The sequence below is a fragment of the Ictalurus furcatus genome, chromosome 23 (assembly GCF_023375685.1).
Source record: "Ictalurus furcatus strain D&B chromosome 23, Billie_1.0, whole genome shotgun sequence".
Lineage (NCBI taxonomy): Eukaryota > Metazoa > Chordata > Actinopteri > Siluriformes > Ictaluridae > Ictalurus > Ictalurus furcatus.
Genome location: NC_071277.1, coordinates 5,632,082 through 5,659,075, shown reverse-complemented (window position 1 = coordinate 5,659,075; position 26,994 = coordinate 5,632,082). Strand labels below are relative to the sequence as shown.

General features: G+C 38.1%; 1 protein-coding gene across 4 annotated transcripts in view; it reads right to left on the bottom strand.

Moving 5' to 3' along the window:
- Positions 1 to 26,994, bottom strand: part of vipr1b (vasoactive intestinal peptide receptor 1b) — a 69,046-nt gene that overhangs the window by 10,186 nt on the left and 31,866 nt on the right. For all 4 annotated transcript variants that reach the window (XR_008384500.1, XR_008384501.1, XM_053612075.1 and 1 more), the window contains exons 4-11: positions 19,838 to 19,938; positions 16,251 to 16,360; positions 9,933 to 10,077; positions 5,165 to 5,318; positions 3,690 to 3,750; positions 3,384 to 3,456; positions 733 to 824; positions 140 to 269 (exon numbers count right to left, since the gene is read on the bottom strand). Coding sequence is in view for 2 of the 4 variants with exons in the window: in XM_053612075.1 (XP_053468050.1) it covers positions 140 to 269; positions 733 to 824; positions 3,384 to 3,456; positions 3,690 to 3,750; positions 5,165 to 5,318; positions 9,933 to 10,077; positions 16,251 to 16,360; positions 19,838 to 19,938 (866 nt within the window). In the remaining 2 variants the exon portion in view is untranslated. The remainder of the gene's footprint in view (positions 1 to 139; positions 270 to 732; positions 825 to 3,383; positions 3,457 to 3,689; positions 3,751 to 5,164; positions 5,319 to 9,932; positions 10,078 to 16,250; positions 16,361 to 19,837; positions 19,939 to 26,994) is intronic.

The window sequence follows — 26,994 nt, the reverse complement described above, 5'->3', positions numbered from 1 at the left end:
ATCTGTGCAATGAGCCAAAAACAACAACCTGGGCGGAGGGTTTTTTTTTTCCACTTCATCTCGTAAATTTAGATCATGACACACGAAGCCCCTGCTGAAAAAAAAAAATAATAAAAAAGCCTGGACTCTAAGACCATACCTGGAAGGAACCCAGGATGAGGTCAAACACCAGCCTTAGCTGTCTTTCGACGTGTTCCGGGATGAATGCAAATATGATGAAGTTTATCCCGAAGAGCGGAATCAACAACAGCGTCGATTTAGCCAGCCTCCTGCAGAGCGAGAGCAAAACAAACAAACAGCTTTGGGTGATTTTTTTTTTTTCTTTCATCTGTAATCTGGAAGCATTAGGAAGCTGGGGTACATTTTTGAAAACCCGAGTAAGGTGTTATCATCAAACAGAATAACAACAACAGCAACGACGGGATGATACTGTAGGGGCTTTAAGACAGATTCGTCCTGCATCATAGAAAGCTACGTAAGGACAAAGGACATTAAGTCACATGGATAGAGCTGGCATGAGCCACTGACATTTACGGAGATGAGACTGAAATGCAGAGAGCTGAGCTGAGCCGCTGGGCACCGGTGAATGACTCAAATGTCTTTCTTCTTCTACCTTGCATTAAAATTACATGAAATAAAATTGTTTAAATGAAACATACATGTTCTGTCAACTGGAAAATGCATAGAAAACACATTAACAAAAAAAGTACTGATAGCGAATAAGACACTCACGAATATTGATTTGATTCATTTCTCCCGATGTCGGGGCAGTTGATCTTCTGTCGCAGTATGCGAATTATACAAATGAACAGGATGAAGTTCATCTGTCATTGGAGAAAAAAAACAACAGCATGACTTGTGTGCTCGTTTACTCAGTGCCATGTTCCATAATTGATGCTACAGCATAAAACTAATCTATTACCCAAAGCACAAAGTGTTGGTTTGTCACAAAAACTAAAGCTGCAGCCTATTAGCAGAGATACAGGAAGCCCAAAACAGCAGGACTAATGGACTCTAGTTCAATAATGTTTGTGGAAACCTCAAATGTGCGATGTGCATGGAACAGCTGTTTCTCTGCTGCACTTTGACAAGGGGATGAGTGGGTGGGCGGAAGTGAGAAGTGTCTACTCTATCCTTGTATGCTACAGCCACAAATCACAGGCTTGCTGGAGAGCGCAAATCCCAGACATCATCAAATTTGCATAAACATTTAACTAGGGAAACAAATTTTCCAACGGTGGCCAGGCACATTCTCCACGTTCCCCTTCTCTCTCCCCCTGCAGGGGATGATGTATGTAGTTAAAGGCTTTTATTGTGTAAGAGTTTGTTATTAGTGCCAAAAGTAATTTGTTTACATTCTTACAAGACTTCAAATCTACGATGCTTTTCCCTCTCAAATACTCTCCAAAGTCAGGGGTAATGGGATAAATTTTCTTGCAAAGTGGCTGCTAATTGTATCATATTTCTCCTGCTGTCAGGAAGTGCCGGTCCATCTTTAAATCCCTGTTAATTTGAGGATGTCCTGTTTTCTTATTCAGTCCAATCTGTAGGTCACATGGCCAGACCACGGGAACTAAGCACATGGTCAATATTTTCAGTCAATAGACACTGATTTTGTCAGCTTGCAGTGTCGGTTGACAAGCATTGTTTTAGAGCTCAATTGGATTGATTGGTGAGTGCAATATATGGTACGTGTTTGGCTGAAATTTGACTTCTAAGTCATGATAAGTTATCAGGATAAGCAAGAAGTCTGTGTGTTTAAAAAAGTTTCGTCCAAAATCATTGAATAGACCAGACTGTTTCCGACAGATTACTAGTGAATTTAGAAGAATACAAACTGTGAATCTGGGCACAAAGGGGGAAAAAAACACTTCTGTAACTATAAGTTCATCCATCCATCCTCTATACCGCTTAATCTTTTTCAGGGACTTTGGACATGCCAATCGCCTACCATGCATGTTTTTGGACCGGAGGAGGAAATGTCTCTCTCTCTCTCACTCTCTCTCTCTCTTTCTTTCTGGATCCTTCTTCACTATATAATTCATGTCTAGTCTAGCCATTTTCACCTTGTTTTATTTTGTCCACACTGGGTGTGAAAACTTCACAAACTTGGTTGAACTAAGAAACCTTCAAACACGCAAAGATCAGTAAAATATTCTGCATAGATTGAAAGAGTATTAAAAGTAATAATACTGGGAATAACATCACATAATCATAGTAATATTTTCATATGCACTTATAGAATGTAGCACTATAATTTAACTGATGTAAAGATTATAAGTAATGTCTGGGCCATACCTTGCATGTTATATTTAAATACCAAACTGCTATGCGTGTAGAATCACACTTGTTCCTACTGTGCAATAAATGCAAATAATGTAATGGGTAAATACACTCACTGGCCAGTTTAATAGGAAAATTAATTTCAATTCATTTTTATTTTTACTTATATCGCGCTTTTAATAGTGAACATTGTCACAAAGCAGCTTACAGAAATAAATACATTCAGAATATAAATTTTAATGTATGAATTTATCCAAAATGAGAAAGCCAGAGGCGATGGTGGCAAGGAAAAACTCCCTGAGACGATATGAGGAAGAAAACTTGAAAGGAACCAGACTCAAAAGGGAACCCGTTCTCACCTGGGTGACAACGGATAGTGTAATTATAAATAAATTCCTTCTATAACTGTGCACTACATGGCCAAAAAGTGCAGTTATATAACCAGGAAATTCAATACAGTTTTGACATGATGGAGACTTGAGTGCAAAACTGTTCATGGCAATTGCAGTCCTAAAGCTATCATAGCATAACTATTCGTATGAATTGTGGTCCAAATCTATCTTCATAGTTTTGAAGTGGTGCCATCCTCAATAATCTCAATGATCTTCAGGCTGTCCATGTAGGGCCATCCTCAATAGGTTCTCAACAAGTTCTACAGTATTACCTACTAAACGCTGAGTACTGATGTACAAACCTGGTAGCACTTACACAAGTTATGTACCTTAAAATGCAATATGCAAAGTATGTAGCAGAAATGACTTAGAATGACCATAGATCTAACTGAAATAGGTGCATACTGTACTGTAAAGGGCTACCACTATAGCAATCCAGTTGTCTGCTGCACTGAAATCAATAAACAGTTTCATATTTTTGTCCTCAGGGAAATATGAAGCTAAATTAGACATCTCTTACTTATATCTAATAAACAAGGATAAGGTGACACTACACTGAGATGATCAGCTCTATAACTCAGTGACAGATAATTCAATATAAAATACACCTTCAGGTTATTCAATTATTTTTTATCAAGGGCATTATATAACCTTTGATTGAGCTGTAAATCGATTTTTTTCTCCGACCTTGAAAATGAGTGATCTCACCAGTATAGACGCTAATATGGGCGTTTTGATGATCCACCAGAACGGGTCTGAGTTCTCGATAAGTTCCCAGCACCTGACAGAAAGGGAGGGAAGGAATGGTGTTTTTATGGCTGATTTAAAATAACCTCAGAGCATGATACTTAATAACATACATTTCTAGAGGCAGCAGGCTCAATTACCAGTGTTGAATTACTCTCAGTAACTCGCTGTGAGTTTGTCAGTTTGCATTAACTTCAGGTTTAACCCTGTAGGAGAATTTAACCTTATTGGTTTTATTGTGTGTGGTGATTTATGAATATGACATACCCAACGTCATAGAAATAGGCTTTGGCAAAGCTCCAGGCTGTGATGAAAATCATCGGCCCTCCTAAAAGAAAAATAATACGCAAAATGATTTCCTGAAATCTTTTCATCAGTAATCAGGTGCATAAAGCAAATTTTGCGATTTTGCGATCACAGAAATGAACGCAATATCAAGGAAATTCTGCAATATTCGCAGGAGTCTGCGATTTTTCAAAATTACCGCGGACTTTCCGCAGATTTGTGCCAAGACGCGCCATGTAATGTCAACACATTGCGCATTCAGCCAGAGTCTTCTTCAATTCACGTGCGTCGAACATGAATACAGCCAAAAGATCTCATTTACCAACAAACATCACTGCGAAAGACCGTGCAAAATAATTTAGTGCAATTGCAATTTTGCCAATACGAGTAGTTTTCCACAAACAACTAAAAAAAAACCCCTCAAATTGCAAATTGCATCGCAGATTTGGAAGAAAAGAAAAACGCTGCAAAATCAAGCATTTTTGACCGCAACAATCACAAAAATACTCCTCGTAAATCCTGTATGGACTGGTACAGGAATTTCCACACACTGCTGCCAGTGGTATTGAGCCTAGGATATTTCACATAAAATCTGGATTAGTTTTACAAGGAGAACTGGAGTAATGTATTGTAATTATTACCAGAATGGGATTTCTCTGGGATTTTAATCCTGTGCAAATGCATCATGTCAGTAATTTTAACAGACTGCACTTACATACACTGTGTTTTAAATTCTAAAAAATGACCAGTAAAAATAACCCCAGAAATATAAATCCCGTCCGAATTGATGTGTTGGTAAATATTCCATTAAATCATGTGGGAAAAGAGGGTTTGCACTTTTTATTCAGAATAAAGCCCTCTAGGAGCACGCGCCCTTTTTATCGTCTCCTGCTGAGACCAAAACAAAAGTATTGGCTGAGTTTAAAAAGCAGAACAATAAAATATAGATGTTGTTTAAAAGAAGGTCCTAGCACAACTACAGCCTACGCACATGTTATGGTCATGTGACCTTATTAATAATCAACTTGTGCAGGCATGAGACCTACAACAAGCGTTTACAATAAATGTCAAAGCAATCCGTTTGAGGTGTATGTAGTATGCATGTCATTTTTAGTACATGGTTTAGCCTTTGAGAATTGAAACTAATTACGACAGACCTTCCCCAACTACATTACTTAATTGACATATGGCATGAAATTTTTATCCTGTATGAATAGTACTTAAGCCTTGTAAGCAAAAGATCCAATGATGAATATGTACACACTCATTCACACAGGGTTATACTGCGTTACATGGTTAAATTATATTTATCGAAATAATTGCGCATACCAAGATCTAATGCTCATTCGAACATGCTCAAAATAAAGAACCTTAGAAGACAGCTGCCGTCACGATGCCTGTCCAAAAATATCGGATACCTTCTTGTACTATCAGATTCACAAGTGTTAGCTACCTACCCCAGCCAATCAGGATGTACCACCAGAAGTATTTCCTCTCTGAGAAGAAAGAGACAGCCAATAGGGCGTGGAGGTACAGGCCCTCGACCAAGAGCCAGAAGAAACTCGCCATAATGCAATATTGGAAGAAGATGATGGCAGCTTTGCAGCCGACCTGAAAATAAACACAGGAAATGTTGAAAGTAACTGACATTCAAAATCAATTCTTTAAGAAATCCTTATGTAACCCTTATGGGTAACGCCTTGTCACATGCTAACTAAAAAAACCTCTTAAAAACCATGTTACATTTTAACCTGCCTTAAACTCCACATCAGACTAAAAAAATTGAGAAAAGCTTCGCATCATACGTTCGGTCTTAAACATAATGAATTCAAGCTGAGCAGTCAAACCGTTCTCGAATAACATGCAAACGAATTCGATGATGAGCACGCTGAAATGGATGTGAGGCTATATCTCCCTAACACTTTTGTGCATTCAGACCAAACTTAGTATATGTCATAGCCATCATGCCTTGAGGGTACCTGCACAGTTTTGGAACAGCACCACCTAGTGCTCACGATATATGAAAAAAAGCATATTTTTGCTTTTCTGACTGACTGTTCGTCTGATTTTCACCAAATTCAACTCGGATCATCTTCAGTCCATGCCAGCAATAAGTTATGAATTTTCTGTTGATAGACCAAACCGACCTGTTGCTCATGCTCTGACTCTTGCTTAGCTCCTTACTTTGCTTCTGTCGTACTTGGTCCCATAATTGCTGCATGCAGCTATATTTCAAATTGTTTTTGCTGAATGTGTGCAATAAAATGCAAAAGAAATCCTTTTTTCATTTCTTCTGAATCCATTTCTATTTATTTATTTATCTGTTTATATAGTCATGTTCAGTAAGTGGTGGAACGGGAAAGCTGAGAGTATGCTGATTGAGAGGATACAGATTTTTTTTTAAATGTCCAAGTCTCTTTTGCCGCAGCTTCATTGAAATATTCTTCATGAAAGAATAAAACAAAGACATGTTCACAGAATTACATATCACACAGTCAAGAACATGCAAATGAATAAAGTTTCAATTTCATTAGCTGATCATTTCAGATAACTCATTTACAAATCAATCAAGCTTCCAACTGTGCTCTGGCTAATTACTACACAAACTGTGTGGGGTAAAAAGAAAAAAAAACAACAGTAATTAATGCTAGTGGGGAAGGCTTTATCATAAGGAGGTTGTCATAATTTGCTTCTCTGTGTAGAGTCACTGGGTTTTCATTCGTTTTAGCATAACAATGAATTCGTAAGTGAAGAAGATAAGAGGATTTAGTGCTTTCGGACTGCTTAGCTGTAAGTCTGCCTTCTTTCTTAACATTTATTTCTTTAAAATTTCATCTGTGAAAATCCAGGACTATGAGCACGATTTTACTCCTAGGCTGCTTACAATGGCTTTGGAGAGTATTTGCATTTTAAGCTATATTTTAAGCTAGATTGTTTTGTTGTGGTGGTTGTTTTAAACATCCCTTATCAGTCAGACAATATCCTGCTTGTTTCCCCCCCCCCCTTTTTTTAATTGTATTTATTTTTTAAAATCTTGTCCTTTGTATTGTGTTTCCCTGGTTGACGATTGTTAAAGTAACATTCTGGTTCAGAAAAACAAACAAACAAACAAACAAACAAAAACCCCAGCAAGGATGTCTGCAAACTGCAGAGCCAAAGATCTGCAGAACTGTAGCAGGTTCCCCCAAGAAACAACGTTAATTAAATGAAATCGACATCATGAGAACAACCCGTCATGCTTTTTATCCCTTTATAGTTACATTTTATGTTACGTCCACAAATACAAATTAGTTCCTGTTATCAATTATGTTATAGCAGCTGTATAAATAGTCTTTCCCCTCACCAGCATCTCTTTCTTTCTCTAGTACAAAGACATACAAAGCACTAACACTGGAGACTCCTTGCATAAAACATTAAATAAACATCTTCTTTAGAAAATATAATAGATAGATTGATTTAATAGACTGAATTACAGCTAGAACTGCTGTCAGAGCTGCTGTTATAGAAAATTACTCAACACCTTCTGACCAATCAGATTTGAGAATTTAACAGGGCTGTGGTATAATGTTTTTATATATCATTTATTCCAGATTTAAAATGGTGGCAGACCTTTTAAACTAAATGATCATTAATCATTAGCAGCTTCAAAAAGTCAGAACACAGACTTCAGATACACTAAGCTTTATTTACGAAGAAAAATGGTAGATGGTATGAAAAGCCAAAAGACAAAAGCCAAAAGACTGTAAACAAGCAACTGTGAGATAAAACCAATGAAATGCAAACAGACATCAGAGAGTAGAGACAAAAAAGGCACAACACAACCGGAGTAAGGACATCGTATACACGTAATGAATTCATAATGACTCTCGACTTCTTTCTACAAAATTTAAAAAGACCAAACTCAACTCCACAACAGAAGGCTCCAAAACTCCACTGGACGTGCCTTGTGATGTGTGCCTCTGAATTATTTTTTAGTCGGAACAAATGTTTCTGTCTCTAATTCTCTCTCCCTGAGGTGCTGCAAAATCAAGCCGAATCAGACGAGCACTCAAACACCCCCACAGCTCCGAGCTTCGTTCCTATTTCAATAATGAATCTCTCACAAACTTTTTTACCGGGAAACAGAAACACTCTGTGGTTTGGAGTGTGGAAACTGATTGATGCTTTCTGCATAGGGAATGTGATACAAATGGGCTCTGTCTGTAGTTCTAATGCACCCACATCATCTAAAATTGCTCCGAAAGCCTAGCTGAAACATGGCCTCCTGCTTCAGGTCCTCTTCCTGAAATGGATTTAAAAAGCTCTGGCTGGAGGTGAGGCCACGCACAGGATGAAAACATGGTGAATCAGCCTCATTCTAGCGTTTTATCATGTGTTTAATATGACCCCATGCAGCAAATCGCCGCATAATGGATTATTTTATAATACTCTTTTGGTAATGATCTGTCATCCTCCTAAGCTCCAGGCTTAACGTTGAAGGCACTGATAGTTCAACCTGTAACCCGTAACCTGGCAATTCTCTGATATATAATTCTCCTAATAATATTTCCTGTGCGCTAACTGAAATTATACCCCAGCTCCGCTGAATGCTCGAGCCTGATTGGTCAGAAAATTATTCATTTTACATAACGGCAGCTCTGACAGTAGTTCCGGCTGCAAGATTTATATTAATGCACTTGTTCTAATATGTAATCGTTTCTATAGTAACAACTTGCACAGGGACTTGTATGGTGGACGCGACACATCAACTGATTTGAAAAATGTGTCTAATTGTTGATATGGTGAAGTTTTCTGAGAGGAGGCATTTATTTATTAACATTTTTGGAAGGAGGCTCCAGTGTCAGTGCTTTGTAACAGTAAAGATGTAACTTTATGCTTTCCAAGACAGGGAAATGTTCAAGTTAGAGAGCTTTGCCGTGGTGAGGGAATGACTGTTTATAACTGCTATAAAGTGATAACAGGAATGCGGTGGCGTGGGTGTGGGTGAGCGTTAGCTATGGACGTAGAGGAGGAGGTAACGTGTGATGATTCTCACCTGTACCTCATTACCGCCAGTTTACTTATTTGTGTCTCTTTGTGCTTTCACAAACGAACTAACCTGTTTCAAAGGCGCGCTACAATATTAAATGTAACTCTAAATGTATACAAATTCAAATAGAACTGGAACATTAAATAGATGTATTTGGCCTTGCTCTCACGTTATCTCTATTCTGACATTGGTAAATTGAAGAAAACTGCTTGGACAAGCATTCCAGAGATAAGAAGGCTCGTGTTTCCTTGATCCAGTTTATTTATGTGAGTTATTCACATAAGCAGCCGAATCCTCTCACGAGATCTCCCGTCTTACTTTCTCTGTGCCGCTGGCCGTCTTTAAGAGGCTGTTTACAAATGCAGCTTCAATGTTAAATATTGTGACACATTTCTAAATACAGCTTTGTTCGTGTGGCGTTGAACAAAACTTTGCAGTGTCAGCGTTCCAAACATGACCCTAATGTCAACTCACACAAGTGGACTTGAGTGGAATTTAATAGGGCAAGCAAACCATGGGAAATTAGTGGGAGCCAGAAGCAATGAATAAAGAAGCAGCTATCATGCAGATGCAGAATTATTCAAATAAACAATGCTTTAAAATACTCAGGCACTCTGAGTAAAGGAGTAAGTGTTCTGTTGCATTGTGTGGACTTTACAGAACACAATAACAGCAGGGAGGCTGAAAGAAACTCTCGGTACTGTATACCCATCTATTTTCAAGCTTAAAAAAATTTTTTTAAAAAAGCTATATAAAATCAGTTTGAAATACTAAAACACAAGGATGTAAAGTTTCAAAACAGATGCACCAGACTTAATATTTATAACATGACTCTGTTTAAAACTCTGATTTAAAATAGTGTGTAAAGGAAAAATATTTTAATACAACCACAATTGAATGGATATAGGTAATAGGAAATTTAAACACTATTATTCAGTCTTACCCTTGCAAAGTCACATAACTGAAATCAGTATTAAAAGTTAAAAACAACAAGGGCAGGGTTACTGTAAAAACTACAATTAAATAAACACTTCTTTATCATATATCTCTCAGAAGAACATATCATTAATCAATTAAATCTAAATGCAAATAAGAGACGCTGCAAGATAAGTGATTGATGACTGCAGGTGACTGGATGAACACTGAATTTGAAAAATGCTGCAATGGACTTACTAGTGAAGAGCTAGTGGACTTACTAGTGAAGAGCTAGTGAAGCAGTCGTCCGACTCCTGAACGACATCGTAGAGGACGACGTCGTCTTTAATGAACAGCGAAATGGCTTTCAGGATGAAGGCCACAAACAGGTGCATGTGAATGTAATTCCTTGTGCAATGGAGTTTCCTGGGGAAATAAAACCAAGGATGTGCACGTGAGTCCGACAGAAATCTGACCCGTTTTAGACACTGTAGTTCATTGTAATGCCATGTTGTGAGTCTTACTACTGTCAGAAAATTCTATACAGAATTTTAAAGCACGTTTATTACAAATTGTTCCAAAATATAAAAAAAATAAAACATCCTCATTAAGAGTTAAATAAGGGAGAACCAAAATAGGACAAGATACAAGCCAAAACCAGGCCTATTCTTCCGAATTGCTAACTTACAAAAAAAAAAAAAAGAAATGACAAAAATCTCAGAAACTTATCATGAATGTGACATTTATATTAGATTTTTTAGTTATCAAGGAACTAAAGGTACCGCTTGATGCATTATTGAAGTGTAGGAAAATGCCTATAAAGCATTGTTACCAAGTAATAAGCGCATACCAAGTATTAATCACTCATAGTCATAAGGTTTTATGAAACCATGGTTCTGATCTCTGTACTTTTATTTATTTAATTATTTTAATTATCGAATCTAATCTGTGTACAGTATTTTGCTCCCAAGCCTGTCAAAAAACAAACAAACCAACAAACAAAAAACACACAGGATCTCAACCGATATAATCAACCTTGAAGTACATACATACAGAGAAACACTCCAACACTTCAAGTAGTCACTAGCCAGTGATCTTGAGTTCTGTCATGAGTATCTCACGATATAAAATCCACAACAAGCCTAATAAATCATTCACTGATTTCCCACCAAGTTAGAGAACCAATAAATGTCTTACCTGTACAGCAAGCAAAAAGCTCTCACTCTGACACCTGTTTGCTTTCTCTCAAATCTTTCTCTCTCTTTCACCTGATTGGCTGCCATCTCTTGCCTGTCACTCTGTGGTCAGATTTCTTTCATGCCTAAAATTGGGCTGTGATGATATTTGATGTTATCTGAGCTGAGTGATTCAATTAATAATGTTTTTTTTAATGTTAAACCAAAGCTTTCATTAATCCTATACCAAAAACTTTTACAGTTTTGTTTTGATAGCCATCATGCAATCCTAATGACAAACAACAAAATGTTTACACCGATCAGACATTAAACAGGTGAATAACATTGATTATCTTGGTACAATGGTACCTGTCAAGACGTGGGATATATTAGGCAGCAAGTGAACACTCAGTTCGCTAAGTTGATGTGTTGGAAGCAGGAAAAACTGTCATGAAAGCGTAACAACTTTGACAAAGGCCAAATTGTGATGGCTAGACGACTGTGTCGGAGCATCTCCAAAATGGCAGGTCTTGTGGGGTGTTCCCAGTATGCAGTGGTTAGTACCTACCAAAAGTGGTCCAAGGAAGGACAAGCGGTGAACCGCTGACAGGGTCATGGGCGCTCAAGGCTCATTAATGCGCGTAGGGAGTGAAGGCTAGCCCGTCTGATCCGACTCCACAGAAGAGCTACTGTATCTCAAATTGCTGCAAAAGTTAATGCTGGCTCTGATAGAAAGGTGTCAGAACACACAGTGCATCGCAGCATCTGTGGGATGTGCCGGACAAACAAGTCCGATCCATGGAGGCCCAACCTTGCAACTTACAGGACTTAAAGGATCTGCTGCTAATGTCTTGGTGTCATATACCACAGCACACCTTCAGAGGTCTTGTGGAGTCCATGCCTCAGAGCTATTCTGGCGGCACAAGGGGGACCCACACAATATTATGCGGGTGGTTTTAATGTTATGGTGTACAATCATGGTGAGTTGAATTACAGGCCTGGAGTGCAGTTTAATAGACATCTGACATTTATAACAATCCCAACTCATGCAGACTTGTAATTGTGCTGCCTATATTCATAAGAATAATTTGGTGCATGCTAAAGAGAATTATGGAGCTAGGATAATAAAGATTATGGTGGGTTTTTAATACGATGACAGCTTACGGTAAAGCGAATGAGGTAAGACAATAGCATGAGTGCATGACATTTTTAGGTAAGCAATTCGTGCAATGATTTGTAGAAATGTTAACAATAACTCTTATCCTGAGCTGGCTGACTCCGGTGGTCTTTAATCCACAAAGTGCAGAAAAACAATGACTACCTGTGCCTCTTTATTTATCTGAAAAGCATCTGGCAGTTTGCTTAAACAGTGTTTTTCATCCGCCTGCTCGCTGAATGATCGCTGAGTGCAACGTTTTTATGGACTCTCGCGCATTCACTTAAGACCTGACATTCTGTAAAAGCAATGCACTAACACTATGCTAACAAATGAAGTCACTATGAAATTGAGGGTCATCACTAAAATGTTACATAATTCCAAAAGACACAAACAATTCCAACAAGGATTTCATACAGATTCCTAAATCAGTAAATACATATTTTGTCATTGTTTTAAATCATATTTCATGTTACATTCTCTAATAATCCAAATAGATCCAAGTTAATTCAAATCAGCTGCTCATGTTATAAAAGCCAAGACAAAGGGATGAAACATTTCCTAATATAACACACTTGTAGTGAGAAACCCTACAGTGCAAATTAAGCACTTGCATCTTGATTAGATTTTATAACGTGCAGTACTAAATGATTAGCTTGGCTCAGATATGCAGGATATTACAGCTAGATTCATCTTCTTGCTCTTACCATGCCAAGAGTTTTCACCATCCAAAGTTAAACAGAAGGCTAGAAAACTAATATGTGTTCTGCTGCAGAATTGCAAGAATACTTGAAACTTAATTTGTTAAGCTTTGTTTTAGCCATGGTAGCCATACAGGAAGTAGAAAAATATATGATTACATTTTGTTACATGTTTTACAATCTGATTTGTAAAGGTTTTATGTCAAAGACGCTTCCTGTTTACTGTGTGTTCTATAGTTCCTGTTGTCTCCTGGTCTAACACCTTATGTGTGTGTGGTTTTTTTTTTTTTTGTTCACCACTGTGCTTTGAGCAGTGTGTCATTGTGTTCTTTACAAAGTCATATCTGTGTTGATGCAGAAATTCCAAACTGCTGATCAGTATCTTTCCGGTCTTGTTTCCTAATACCTTAACTCACTTTTCCTGCTCCTGAGTGGATCGCAAGTTCAAATCCTGTTGATGCCACAACCATCCATACCCGGAAGTTCAAGAGAGCAAGATTGGCCGTGTTCTCTGTGTAGGAGGAGCACATTGTCTCTCCCCTGTCAATCAGAGCGAGGGTGGGAATTGGCCAAGACCAAATTAGGAAGAAAATTGTATTCCTGTACACTCTGGTATTTTCTGGTTCTGACATCTGGCTGATCTTAGACTGCGTTTCGAGCTACCCATTCTAACCCTGCCTGCAGGTACATCAAACATGGCTCTGAAACTGCAAACAATTCATGCTCCTATTATCTACACTACACAACTATACATCCATAAAGTAAAGTATTTGCGTGTCTCCTCTCTGATAAAACTCTTGCATCCAGATGCCTGTGAACTGAACCATAAATATCGGGTAAATGACTTTCTAGAGGTTTTCTTTTCCGATGAATCCAGATGTTTAGATCACACATGATGATATGATCACATCACTGGACCATGATTTATTTATAAACTACAGTATATATAAACTATAAACTATAATTATGATATTGTGGCTTTTGCAATTATACAGTGAAGCTTTATACACTACCAGTAGCTGTCACTTCACTGACCAATTTAATCAGCCTGCAGGATAATTACTCGTTCTTTTTAATTGTTTTTCTTCTAACAAGCTCTCAGTGAAGGCAGTATACAGACAAAGTAATAAAGATCTAAATTAAACCCCCTGAAAAAAATGTAAGACTCTCCTAAAGCAGCTGTTATTTTGGTTGCTCTAAGTACTTATAAATTATTTGTCTGTGTGTGCGGTCAAACCATTTTCCAAATGCAAAAAGCAACATCTGCTTGTATAATCCCTGAGATGTCTATCTGGATTCTTTAATTATCAGCCCACCTTTGAGTTTGTCTGAGGTATTTTGTGCCAGGAATACTGTATGTTCAGAGGAACATGAAGGACAACGACCTCCAATCCGGATGGAAATAAATTAAAAAAAAAAAAGCATGGATTACCACGCCCATTCCCCGTTTAAAAGAAATACTGTCCAAATAAGCCTTATGAGAGTTACGCAAACTCCTTTTGAACTCTTGATCACTCGTGTGCACCTGAATTCATCCGACTGACTGCAACCAATTACTACTATGGAGCGGTAGGCTGTTCAGAGCCGGTGTATAGTGCACGATGAGCATGCCTTATATTTATAGTTCTCAAATATCCCTGGGGTTCTTCATTACAGAACATTCTGCGACCTTCCAACTCACCAGTATGAAAAAGGGCAGGTATGAATCATCCTGAAAACACATTCCTTATACAAAATTGGGTATAGAAAGGTATGAAAGAAGTTTGATATGAAAGAAGCCATGGTTTGGCTTAGTAATAATAGTAATGCTACATTAACAGCAGAATTATGTCTACTATTCACATTGATTCTATTTGTTCATTATAGAATTGATTATTTTAAGAGAGCTTGGTTACTATCCCACACTTAGCAAAGCCTGCTGTGGTGTACTTGCATTTTTAATAATATATATTTTTACGTTGGCTGACAATGAGAGGATATGAATACGTTATGATTATACTGAAATTTTTTCCCCTTCTAGCATCACCTTAGTTTGTGTGGAAATACTGCGATTGCCTGTAATCTGTCCTCTCTGCAACAGTGTTCCCTAATTCAGCGATATGTCTCGTCATTGGCTGATTGTGTTCACCTGTTCTGTGTTTCTCCTTGATAAGATATTTATTCCTTCTTGTTTCGCGTTGCAAAGTCTTAGCGTTGTTTCTCTGTAGATTGTTTTGACTCTTGCTTGTGTTATGGTTTCTGAATATGGGGTATCCTTCTGTCCTTCTATGATGTTGTCTATATGTGTATTTATCCCTGATGTTTTCTGAATTTGCCTTAATAAATCCAAATAAAAACGCATGGCAAGGTGATGTAAATAAAACCACCCATGTCCTAACACTAAAGTTAGGTACTTAAATTACTGTTCAAATCAGTGAATACGAGCTCATTTGTACTGTCTCCCAGTGGTGTCCTTAAAAGTCCACAAAATATTTCTCTGTGGAGAAATCAAAGCGGTGGAGTCAAACAACAACAACAACAACGACGACGACGACGACGACACAGCTTTCTGCAAGTCTACAAATGATTACATTTACAGCTTTGTTGGTGCATGTAATCTCCTCCAACGCAGCTCTGGTTCTGCTCTGTTGTGTTAAATTACACAGCTCAAACCTAATCATCAAAATGAGAGCCTGCGATGAACACTGTCATCCTGTAGGGTCTAGGTGATGAGCCGGCAGACACGATAAACAGTGTTTTGCAAATTTATCCTTAAAATCTCCCTGAAGGCCATGCAAACTCAACATCGAGCTGATCAGTGACATGTTAAGGCTGCATTAGCCTCCCGCCCCTGCACTGGAGGTGATTATAGACAGCATTACGATTGACTGAGCTGGGAAATCTGGTTTAAAGCCACATTAACAACGGCTAATTGGCATATGCTCTCAGGAAGTGCGTCTCCTGACCTCAGGAAAGTCTTCACGGTTTTATAATCATGCAGCGAGAACGTCAAAGAACAAAACAGAACAGAACGAATACAATCGGCCTAACAGTCTTCCACTGAAATGACATTATAAACAACAGAGTTGTTTTTAAATTTCGCAGAATCATTTTGTCTGATCAGCCCTAAACAAATGTTGTCCTGCTGATAACTCACTTCTGCTTACAAGGTAAATATTTAAATCTGTATCTCATGTACACAGCATCGTTGTTGATCCTTCATGTCAGTTTTAAAACACAGCGCAACTTTTATTTTTACGGTAAAACATGACAACGTTAAAAACAATCTCGACCTGTCAGGAATCAAGATGTGTGTGCATACAAGCTGCTAATCTACTGAGATGGCTGTAACCAGTCAGGGATTATCAGGGGATTGTTCTCATTTGGGATTATTTTGTGCTTTAAATCGTCAGCGCGTGAAGTTTTTGACATGCGCTAACACGTAGTGCTATCTGTTTTATTCTCTCCTTTCCAGTCACAGCACGCTTGAGTAGACTAATTATGGACTACTAATTAAAAATCAATCAGCAAACCGTCATATAAACTCATGCAGAGTGTTTGTTTCAGCATTTGAAAGTAATTACTTACCTGAAGATGCACAGAATGATTATGGCCGTAGTCAGAGAGATGAGAGAAACGCTGTGTCCGATGGTGTAGCCGATCTTAACCGCCTGGTAGAAATTATGCTTAGAAGAGATCTAAAAGCAACACACAGTGCATTATGTGAAGTAATCTCTGTAGCTATTGGCTTTTAATCAAAGTGTAAATGATAATACGATTTTGTCAACAACCTAGTGAAAGACTGGAGGTCCATTTGAGGCCGTGAAAATCATTTCATATCAATCCAACTTATTTTTCAGTGTACAGTTGGATTCTGTGGGCCGGTTGCACCAGCTGGACGTACACCTGGTTGTAAGACTAGGCTGGACGTAAAATACGTAAACACAACCGTGAGCACTCACGGACGAGGTCGTGTGTGTGTGGCTTATGTTTAAGCCTGCTCATTTTAGCCTGCACTTAAACTAGTATTGGTTATTATGCATAGCTACTGCATATATACATACTAATGATTTTTTTTTTAGATTCCACTGCTTGCACAGTGAAATCAGGATGGAGCCAGAGAGGGCATGTACCATCAGGTGTACAGCAGCTGTGCTGTTTGCCTAGCCAAGAGAGTGCCTCTCCCAATGGAGGATTTGGGACCAGTGGAGGCAGAGGTGGAACAAATCAGAGAAGAAGCCGCATAGGAGGATGTGACGGCTAATTTCATCAGAAGCAATATAATTCGATTGATCAGCCTATAAAAGAATTGCAGTAAGAATTGTCCCTGTTTTAATGCAAGAAAAATATTTAAAATGTAATCATTTTGTTACATAAGTTTTTTACATTTTTTTTGTTGTCTAAAAGCATAAGCAAAATTAATAGCAAAGTCAAGCTAAAGGCAAAAACCGTTGCTGGCGTAATGTTTTTATTCATGAATGCAGGTGCATCTCAAGAAATTAGAATATCGTGGAAAAGTTCATTTTTTTCCGTAATTTAATTCAAAAAGTGGAACTTTCATATATTCTAGATTCATTACACATAATGTGAAATATTTCAAGCCTTTTTTTTTTTTTTTAATCTCGATGACTGGTGTCTGATGAAATTTTGAGCATTTGATGTGTAAGAAAAACTAAGTCCTCTTCAGCTTCAACAACACCCTCGGCTTCATTGACTGCTGCTGTTATGATCTGCCAGACGTCAGTGGCGCCAGTAAATTTAAGCTTGTAACCATAGCAACGTGAATGGCGTGGCAACTATCACTGTCGTAGAACGTTTCGGCATGGACGTGCATCGTCTACGCCGGGCGTAGCTGCGCCTAGTCGTAGTTTTCGCAAGGCTGGACGTAGCTAAGCCCAGCCTCGTGATAAATATTTACACCTGTTGCACCATCTAAAACTACGACTAGGCGCAGCTACGCCCGGCGTAGACGATGCGCATCCATGCCGAAACGTTCTACAAAGGTGATAGTTGCCACGCCATTCACGTTGCTATGGTTACAAGCTTAAATTTACTGGCGCCACTGACGTCTGGCAGATCATAACAGCGGCAGTCAATGAAGCAGAGGGTGTTGTTGAAGGCCTCACACACAACTTTTTTTACGTCCAGCTGGTGCAACTGTCCCCTGGGTGTTTAGTTGATTAGCTTGTTTTTCTTAGCAACTACTGACACTGGCGGTATTAGATCCTGCAACTCTTTTAACCCTGATATACTGTACACCTCTGACATGTACAGTACACTGCTACATTGGCTTATTCATTTTTCAACGTCATATTTTCTAAATGACTTCATATCATTGTCATGCAAAACGTATTTACATCTCATTTAAACATTCACATGGTATAAATATCAAAAGGAACATCAGTTCACCAAAAATGATTGTATCTCGCCGTGCTTATCTTATGCTGCTGTCAGTTTTTGCCTTAGTTCTTGTAAGAATGTATTAGGCTTCACTTAATTATTAGCCACTAAAGTAAACTGCAGACTCACTGAATAACTGCATCATTATTCACAATTACACAGAAGGGACATCAGTCGATGAGGTTGGCTCAACTAATTAAACACTTTTACTGTTAAGCTTGTTCACATAACTGAGTAATAACTTTCTTTTATTTAAGTTATGCATAGCCTTCAGTAAGAGCTTCGACGGACATCATTCCGTCGGGAAAAAAAACTCAAACGAAATAAAATATAAAAATGAGCAGGAAGAATTCTTTAAAAAGCTCTGCGTAAGAGCTAGCAGTGTTCAGCAGGGATTTTTATTTATTTATTTATTTATTTAAATACAGCTGCTGAGCTTAACTCCACTGACAACAGCAGGGTCAGAACACATTGGTCTGTCATATAAAAATACTGCCTTTTCCTGGTGTTGCCTGAGATAACATTATGATCTTCATCCATCATTCAGTATACCTTCCTAGCATATTTTCTCCCTCAAGATCTTTCTTTCCTATCTCGAAATATAATTCATGTGTAATTATTTCCGATGGGTGCAGAACAGCTATATGATTCACCGCTATGTCTTGTGCGAAATGTAAGATTTAACGTAAAGGTTTTTAAATGGCTCGGCTTACTTGACAGACAGTGTGTGCACCGTTCCCTCATGGAATTTCCAATTCATATACTATGGTTCAAATAACATGTTATTTCAAAATGGTTAGGTTTAAAAGTTTGCATCTCCCCTTCTGAATGTGAATAACTTGTCTGTTTCTTTCGTAACCCTCTACACACTGTTCTAGACATATAGACGGCTACAAATTAGAGGAAAAAACAATATCAGTGAGCCCCCGTGTCCTGTGGATGGGGCGGAGTCATCCTGGAAGAGGCCACTCCCAGAAGGATAGAAATGGTTCATCATAGCATAAAGGTGATCATCATCATTGTGATCTGTCTGTATCTACCATTTTAGATCAAGTCTAGAGACTGAGGGGGTCAAGACTACACTTCACTTTTAACCTGCCTTTGTGTTTATTTCATTGAATTTTTTTTAATTTATGCATTTTTAACATACTATTTTAAATAAATGAATGGCAAAATACAGGTTCACTTTATTTTTTCCCCCCGTTCAAAATCAATGGGTAATGCAAACATTTAGCCTCAACTGTGTTTCTCCTGAACCGTTGAGAGGAAACGTCAATACAGAAATATGTATAAAGATATAAATGGTTTTGGCATAAAATGGTCATTTGTAACCTCCATCACAGAGCTGTATGATTCTAGGAGATGGCTCACCACCGAGGACCTGGCATTTCCTGGCAATATTTCTTGAGAATGCTTTGTTGTCAAGTGCTCAGTGTAATGGAGTATAATGTGTCACTTTGCTCTGTGCCAGGAGAGTGACAGACGGCTAAAGAGCAGGAGATGAACTGCTGAGTCAGAATGAAAGAACATTAAAACTCAGCTGCTGCGGTGAAGGCCACGGTGAGGGAATGAAATATAAAGAAAAAGAAATGATTTCCAAGCTGTGTGCGCGCATGGGCTCTCAGCATAATATCTCAAGATCGTAGAGGCAAAAGTGAATTTCATGTCTGAGGAGTTTGAATATTTTATAAATATATTTTTTTAAATGTATGCACAATGTCCACTTTCTAAAAAAAAACAAAAAAAACTGTAGTTTGACAGACACTCGGACTTACATCATCAACAGTGCCATTAGGATTATACCCACAATTCTCAGAAATCATTATGGGGAGCACTTCAGTCCAGCCATCTGCTGTGCAAGTCTTGGAGAGATTACCTGAGTGACAGAGACAGAATGGAGTACATGAACAACACTGACCATATATATATATATATATATATATATATATATATATATATATATATATATATATATATATACACACACATTAGTTTGTACAAACAGAAATGTATTTATTGTTTATTCTGTGTATTCATAAAATGAAGACGGGGGTGTTTTCTAAATTAAACACACACACAATGTGTCAGTGTCTTCCACTGAGTTGAATCAGTCCTGTTCTGGACAATGTCTTCAACCAAACTGATTAAGTCCTATACTGTACAATGTATTGTACAGAACTGAATCATTCTGGTTCTGGACATTTTCCTCTATAGAACTGAAGCGTTCCTGTTCTAGATTTTGTCTTCTTCTGAACTGAATCAGTCCTGTTTTCAACAAAACTGAATCAGTTGTCCTCAACCGAAACAAATCTGACTTGTTCTGTGCAAGGTCCTTTACTGAACTGAATCAGTCCTGTTCTGTACAATGTCTTCTTTTGAATTGAGACAGTCTTGTTCTGGATAATGTTTCCTACCAAACTCAATTAGTGCTTGATAATGTTTTCTTATAAACCTGAATCAGTCTTGTTCTGGACAGTGCCTACTTCTGAAATAAATTAGTCCTGTTCTAGACTTTGCCTTCTATAGAACTGAATCAATCCTGTTCTAGATATTGTCTTCTTCTGAACTGAATCAGTACTGTTCTGGATAATGTCTCCAACAAAACTGAATCAGGTGTCCTCAACTGAAAATAATTTGACTGTGCAGGGTCCTTTTCTGAATTTAATCAGTCCAGTTCTCTACAATGTCTTCTTTTGAATTGTACCATTCCTGCTCTGTACAATGTTGACTTTGGAATCAAATCAGTCCCTAGCTGTATAATGTCTCCTTTTGAATTGAGACAGTCCTGTTCTGGATCATGTCTCCTACCAAACTCAATTAGTGCTTTTCTGGACAATGTCTTCTACTGAACTGAATAAGTCCTGTTCTGGATCATGTCTCCTACCAAAATCAATTAGTCCTGTTCTGGATAATGTCTTCTACTGAACTGAATAAGCCCCTCAATAATGTTTTCTTATGAACTTGAATCAGTCCTGCTCTGGACAGTGTCCACTTCTGAAATGAATCAGTCCTGCTCTTGTCACTTCTGGAATGAATCGGTCCTTTTCGGGCTAACATTTTCCTTTTGACTGAACCAAATTTGATTTAATGATCAGTACAAGACTGAAGAGATGCTTGAGATTGAAAAAGAAAACAATTTGGAAAAAAAAATGAACTGCAATGCAAAAACCTTATAAGTCCAAAGAACTTGGTTCAAACTTCTTTCATTCTACAAGCTGTTTCTGGCTTTTGCCTCTCTTAAGTACATCCTCTGTGCTCCAGCCTCTGATAATACTCAAAGAGTGAAACAGGAGTCAGATTACATCTAAGATCTGGCTGCATGAGCCATAATGAAACAGCTTTATTGTTTCATCTCCAGACTTAAATCACATGTCATAGCTTCCTGTACTTTCAGCCACACCTCCACACTGAGTCAACATTTTGACATTTTGAGTAAATAACATGAAGTTTAGTCAAGAGGGAACGTCAAGAGGGGATCTAACAGTTATTTATCTAGAACCATCTGCATGGTGTGAAATATGGCAGGACGATATTACTAAAAATGGATTACATCATGTTTTATCGACCAAATATTCGATGCAATATCCTACATGAACAGTTCGTTTAGGTTTTCTTTTAAACAAATATGCAGTAATGTAATTAAATAGGGTTTTGTGTGTACTTTTACAATGATGTCAGCTACGTAACAGTGGAAATGTTAAAACTGGGTGTGCTCTGCTTCATTGTTCCTGACCAGGGCCAAAAAATGAAGAAAAGCAGAGACAGTCTTAATGCAGCTGTGATGACAAATGTGTACTACAGTTATTCATTTGCTGGATTGTCTTGCCAAGGGAATGGGGGGGGGGGGGGATGACAAAAACATGCAAGATTGAGTTTAAAAGAAATACTACGTCTTATAACATTAAGCACAGTGGAGTACAATTTACAAACTTCAGCCCATATTCACATTTGGCAACTAAAGTCACCCACACTACTTTAAATGTCATATACAGGAAAAGTCATCCACATTACCAAGTGATTTCCTGTTTGCTCTTGAGAGTTTAAGCTGTTAAATCAAGGTCCAGCCTTCAAGCCATGAAAAACTGGGTGATAAAAAAATACAGGCTGATAAGGCACATCGCATTTTATTCTGTGCGCTTTAGCATAAAAGCATTAAAGGAAAAGTACCTTTACACTAATATACCGTCAGTCCTGACAGACAAGATAACACAAGCCTTCAATCAATTTTAGCACTGCCAAAAGTCTCAGAATAAACGTTGACAGGCTGATAAGTAATTAACAGTATCTTAGTATTAAGTGGCATTCATCGTGAGAAAATAACCATATTTATCTTTAATCTTGGGGACCTTCTTTCATCCTTTCCGTGACACAGAGTGAGGAGTGGATTTTCTCGTATAGACTTTGTATAATTGTATAATAGCACTGTATGATTTTTGATTGCTTTAATTAAGTAAGGAATAACCCACTGCAGACCATGCTGTCATATGAAAATAATGCACGTTGGGGGGTGTGTATGCGGCACGATGTGAAGCGTGAACCCCCACAAAGTGCATTATTTTCATATTACAGCAGGGTCTAGAGTGGGTTATCATGCTTACATCACAGCGTTTTGCCAATGAATATAATGCTTAATTTATTAAAGTATGAGACTGTTAATGGTTATAGTTAGATTTAATGTTGTGGAATGTTCAAGAGACAAGTTCATTCCTGTTCTCACTTACATTATAGTCCTCACCAGCCTCTCCCTCCCTCCCTCCCTCCATCTCTCTCTCTCACACACACACACACACACACACACACACACACTCTCTCTCTCTATCTCTCACACTCTCTCAAAACACAGCCTGTCATTTTACCAAGTAACTGGAAAGCATAAACTTCTCTCTGTCCTGAAGACGTTTCCGAGCTGGGAAACTTTGACTGTTACAAAGCACTTACAACCAAGACTCCATAAATGTTAAATAAATGTTTCCTAATAAATAAAAAAAAATCACTAAATCATTGATTACACTGTATGTTTTACTGTATTAAACAACACTTTTTTTTAACCCTGTGTATGAGCTGTTGCTATAGAAACAATAACGTATTAGAATGAGTGCATTAATATTAACCTATCCTTCATGTTACAGCCAGAACTACTGTACAATGTTGATTGAAAAGTTTACCAGAATGGAAAGCCACTGCAGTGTTGTTGTTGTTGTTGTTTTTTGTTCAGTCTGGTTATTGATAAACTTATTTACTACTTGGAATTAGCGCTACAAAAAGCATTGGGCAGTCAATAGTGGCAAATACAGCTTAATTAGAATGTCAGGGCTAATTTTAAACCCACTAACAGGCATGGTCAGTGGCCGTAAACAGGAAACACACACACACACACACGCACACACACACACATACACACACACGCAAACATGCATGCATACAGACACACACACACACACGCACGCACGAACGCACACAAGCACACACACACACCTGCACACCCACACGCAAACATGCACGCATACACACACGCACGCATGCACACACACACACACACACACACACACACACACACACACTATTGCAGGAGAATATCCATTAACACCAGATTACTGATTCATGTGTGATGAGAGGTGAAAATCTGAGCACATATTCCAGACAGGAAACATTCATTTTGGACTATACACAAGAAATGAAAAGTCTTGCCCCATGATGAACACTTTATCTGGATAAAATGAATCAGGACAGCTCATGAGTCATCTATCAGATATCCCCAGAAGAAGCTGAAATAAAATGACATCACTACCAATCTACACTGTCTGCAAAAACATCATTATTTGAATATTTAATCATTCATTTTGCTCTATATCCCAAAGTATCTCTCTCTCTCTGTCTCTCGCTCTCTCCCTCCATCCCTCCCTCCATCCCTCCCTTTATAAGATTCCCAAATCTGCAGTTATGGCAGAATTTGTGCTTTCTTGATTACGGACAAGCATGTCTTAACACATGATTAAACCATTATGACTTGAATAAAAAATGAAAAATAAATAATTTATGGGAACGAAAAATCAAAGACGACATCATTAAGCAAACCTTAACTTTACCCAAACAAATATGTGCACCGTTTGCTTATCAACGATACTGTATTTAGTGTAGATGTGAATGAATCCTACATGCACAATACTTCCTTCACTTATTTTTTATCCCTTTTTTTCTTATTTTATTCCCATTTACTTTCTTTACTCCGAAGCCAGAGAGACCCTTTAATTCACTAATCCTGACTAACAAACAGCGGACAGCCATTTAAAGCGCAAAGTCCATTCAAATCTACAAAATATGCATGATTTTTGGTTAATCATGTTTTAATTATTAACTGATTGCCGGAAAAGAATACAGACACAGCAATTAAGGGGCCAAGCACTTTCTGACCCCCAGCCCTCAGCGACAGAGACCATAAGCCACTGGGACCATCACTGTTTGTTTCCATGGAGAACCTAAATGTGATGGCAATACGTTAAGCCATTGCTGAGATATGGCCTCACTTTCCGTTTACCATCTTCACAAACATTTTTGTGTGTTTCTAGGAAAGACACAAAAATGGTTTTGTTTGATTGAATTCAAAATGGCCTGTTTTGCAAACCATAAATTGGTTACATCAAGAACACTCGGCATCTGCTAGGGAATCATTACAAGTTCAAAAGTAATGAGCAATTTGACTAATTAGCGAAATCTCCACAAGTTATTTCAGGAATAGTGCTCTGGTGTTTTTACAAGTTTAAGCTGACCAAGGCACCTTTGCAAAAAGTTGGGACAGTATGGAAAATGCTAATAAAAACAAACAGGAGTGATTCGTAAATGTACTTTGACTTGTATTTAAACAAAAAACATGTAAAGACAAGGTATTTGATGTTTTACCTAATCAACTGCATATTTTTGTGTTTTTTTATAAAAATGCTTATTTTGAAATTGATGTATGCAACATGTTCCAAAAATTTGGGACAGGGGCAGTTTTGGACTAATAGCGATGTGTCAAGTTGAAATAAGTAGGCAATCGTCTAACGAGGCCTCCAACGTCTAACTAGACGTCAATGTCTTAAAAACCGTCATGAGTCTGTAATGGATATCCTGACATGGGCTCTGGAATACTTTGGTAAACCTTTGTCACTCAACACCATTCGCCGCTGCATCCACAGATGCAAGTTAAGGCTTTACTATGCAAAACAGAAGCCATACATCAACACTGTCCAGAAGCGCCGCTGACTTCTCTGGGCTCGGTCTCATCTGAGATGGACAGCAGCACAGTGGAATCGTGTTTTGTGGTCCGACGAGTCAACATATAGAAATAGTTTTTGGGCATAACAGCCGTCGTGTTCTCCGGGCCAAAGAGGAAAAGGACCATCCAAGCTGTTATCAGCGTCAGGTTCAAAACCCAGCGTCTGTCATGGTATGGGGGTGTGCCAGTGCCCATGGCATGGGTAACTTGCACATCTGTGGAGGCAGCATTAATGCAGAAAGATATGTACACATTTTGCAGCAACATACGCTGCCATCCAGAGCAGAACAACGCCAAACCACATTCTGCCCAGATTACAAGCCCATGGTTGCGTAAGCAGAGAGTGCAGGTGCTAGCATGGCCTGCCTGCAGTCCTGACCTGTATCCGATTGAGTATGCGTCACTCATTATGAAGCGTAAAATAAGGCAACAAAGATCCCGTACAGTTGCACAGCTGAAGAAATGCATAATGGATGAATGGGGGCTTAATAAGTGTCATTAAAAGAAAAGGTGATGTCACACAGTGGTAAACAGTCGACTGTCGCAACTTTTATGGAGTGTATATTTTCCAAAAATAACTGAAATACACAAAGTAAAACATCAAATAACATGTTAATAATGTGTTCTCAATATAGTACAGGGTGCACTGAATTTTCAAATGACTCTTTTTATTGTTTTTTTTTGCTTTTTTTGTATTTTCCATACTGTCCCAACTTTTTCGGAATTGGGGTTCTTTGATCTCTGTGTTGAGCCTCACCACTAAAATTTTTATATTAAAAAACAAGTCCTTGGCATGTTTGTTATAGCTATGAGTGTTTTTACTAGACAGTGATTTTCAGAAGTCAAACTTCAAAGTCAAACACACACACCCAACGCACCACGTCTGATCCACGTGAATGGTGATTAAGCTAATTGAGAATGACTTTCTCAAAGTGCAGAGGAAGGCACTAGAAAGCTTTTTAAGTTTAAAAAAAAAAAAAAAAAAAACCCAACAACTTTAAAATAGAAACTTGTGTGGAATGTGTGGAATGTGGACTTTTGCCTGCTCTCAATCTGAAATATTACATAGTAGAATTTAGTCACAGAGAGTCAGGCATTACATTCGAAAAAGCAGCAGGAATTCAATGAATAAATGAATAATCATGACAGGCTTATTAGAACCCAAAACCTTCAGCCATCCATCGACAGATAAGCTACGTATGACGCAGAGAATCATTATTTAAAGTGGTTTGCTGCTAATTAGACTTTCAGATGTTTTTAAAAACAAAAACCGAGCACCAAATTCCAGCGTTCCTCAAATACAGTACCAAACAAAGACTCTTTTTGCATATATGCGCAAGCATACCTATTTCCTTCAAGCATCTGCATTTGTGCTAAGTTTGAATTGTAGGCTCGGATCTATTTTATTCACACTTAAGTGATAATTATTTAGCAATAACATTCTGACAGCTGAACATGAGTGCAGATCTGTACACTGCTGAATGAATGAGCTAATGGAACACTGCGCATCATTAATCAGAGCAGTGAGAATTAACTGAGACATACTGCGTAAGATGCTATCGGAAATATCAGAAAAGTTCTTCGCTGTTACGTAAGGAATGATAATGATGTGACTGATAAGTCATTTGCCAACGATTACAATGTTTCTTTTATTAATGAACAACACATCATGATTTT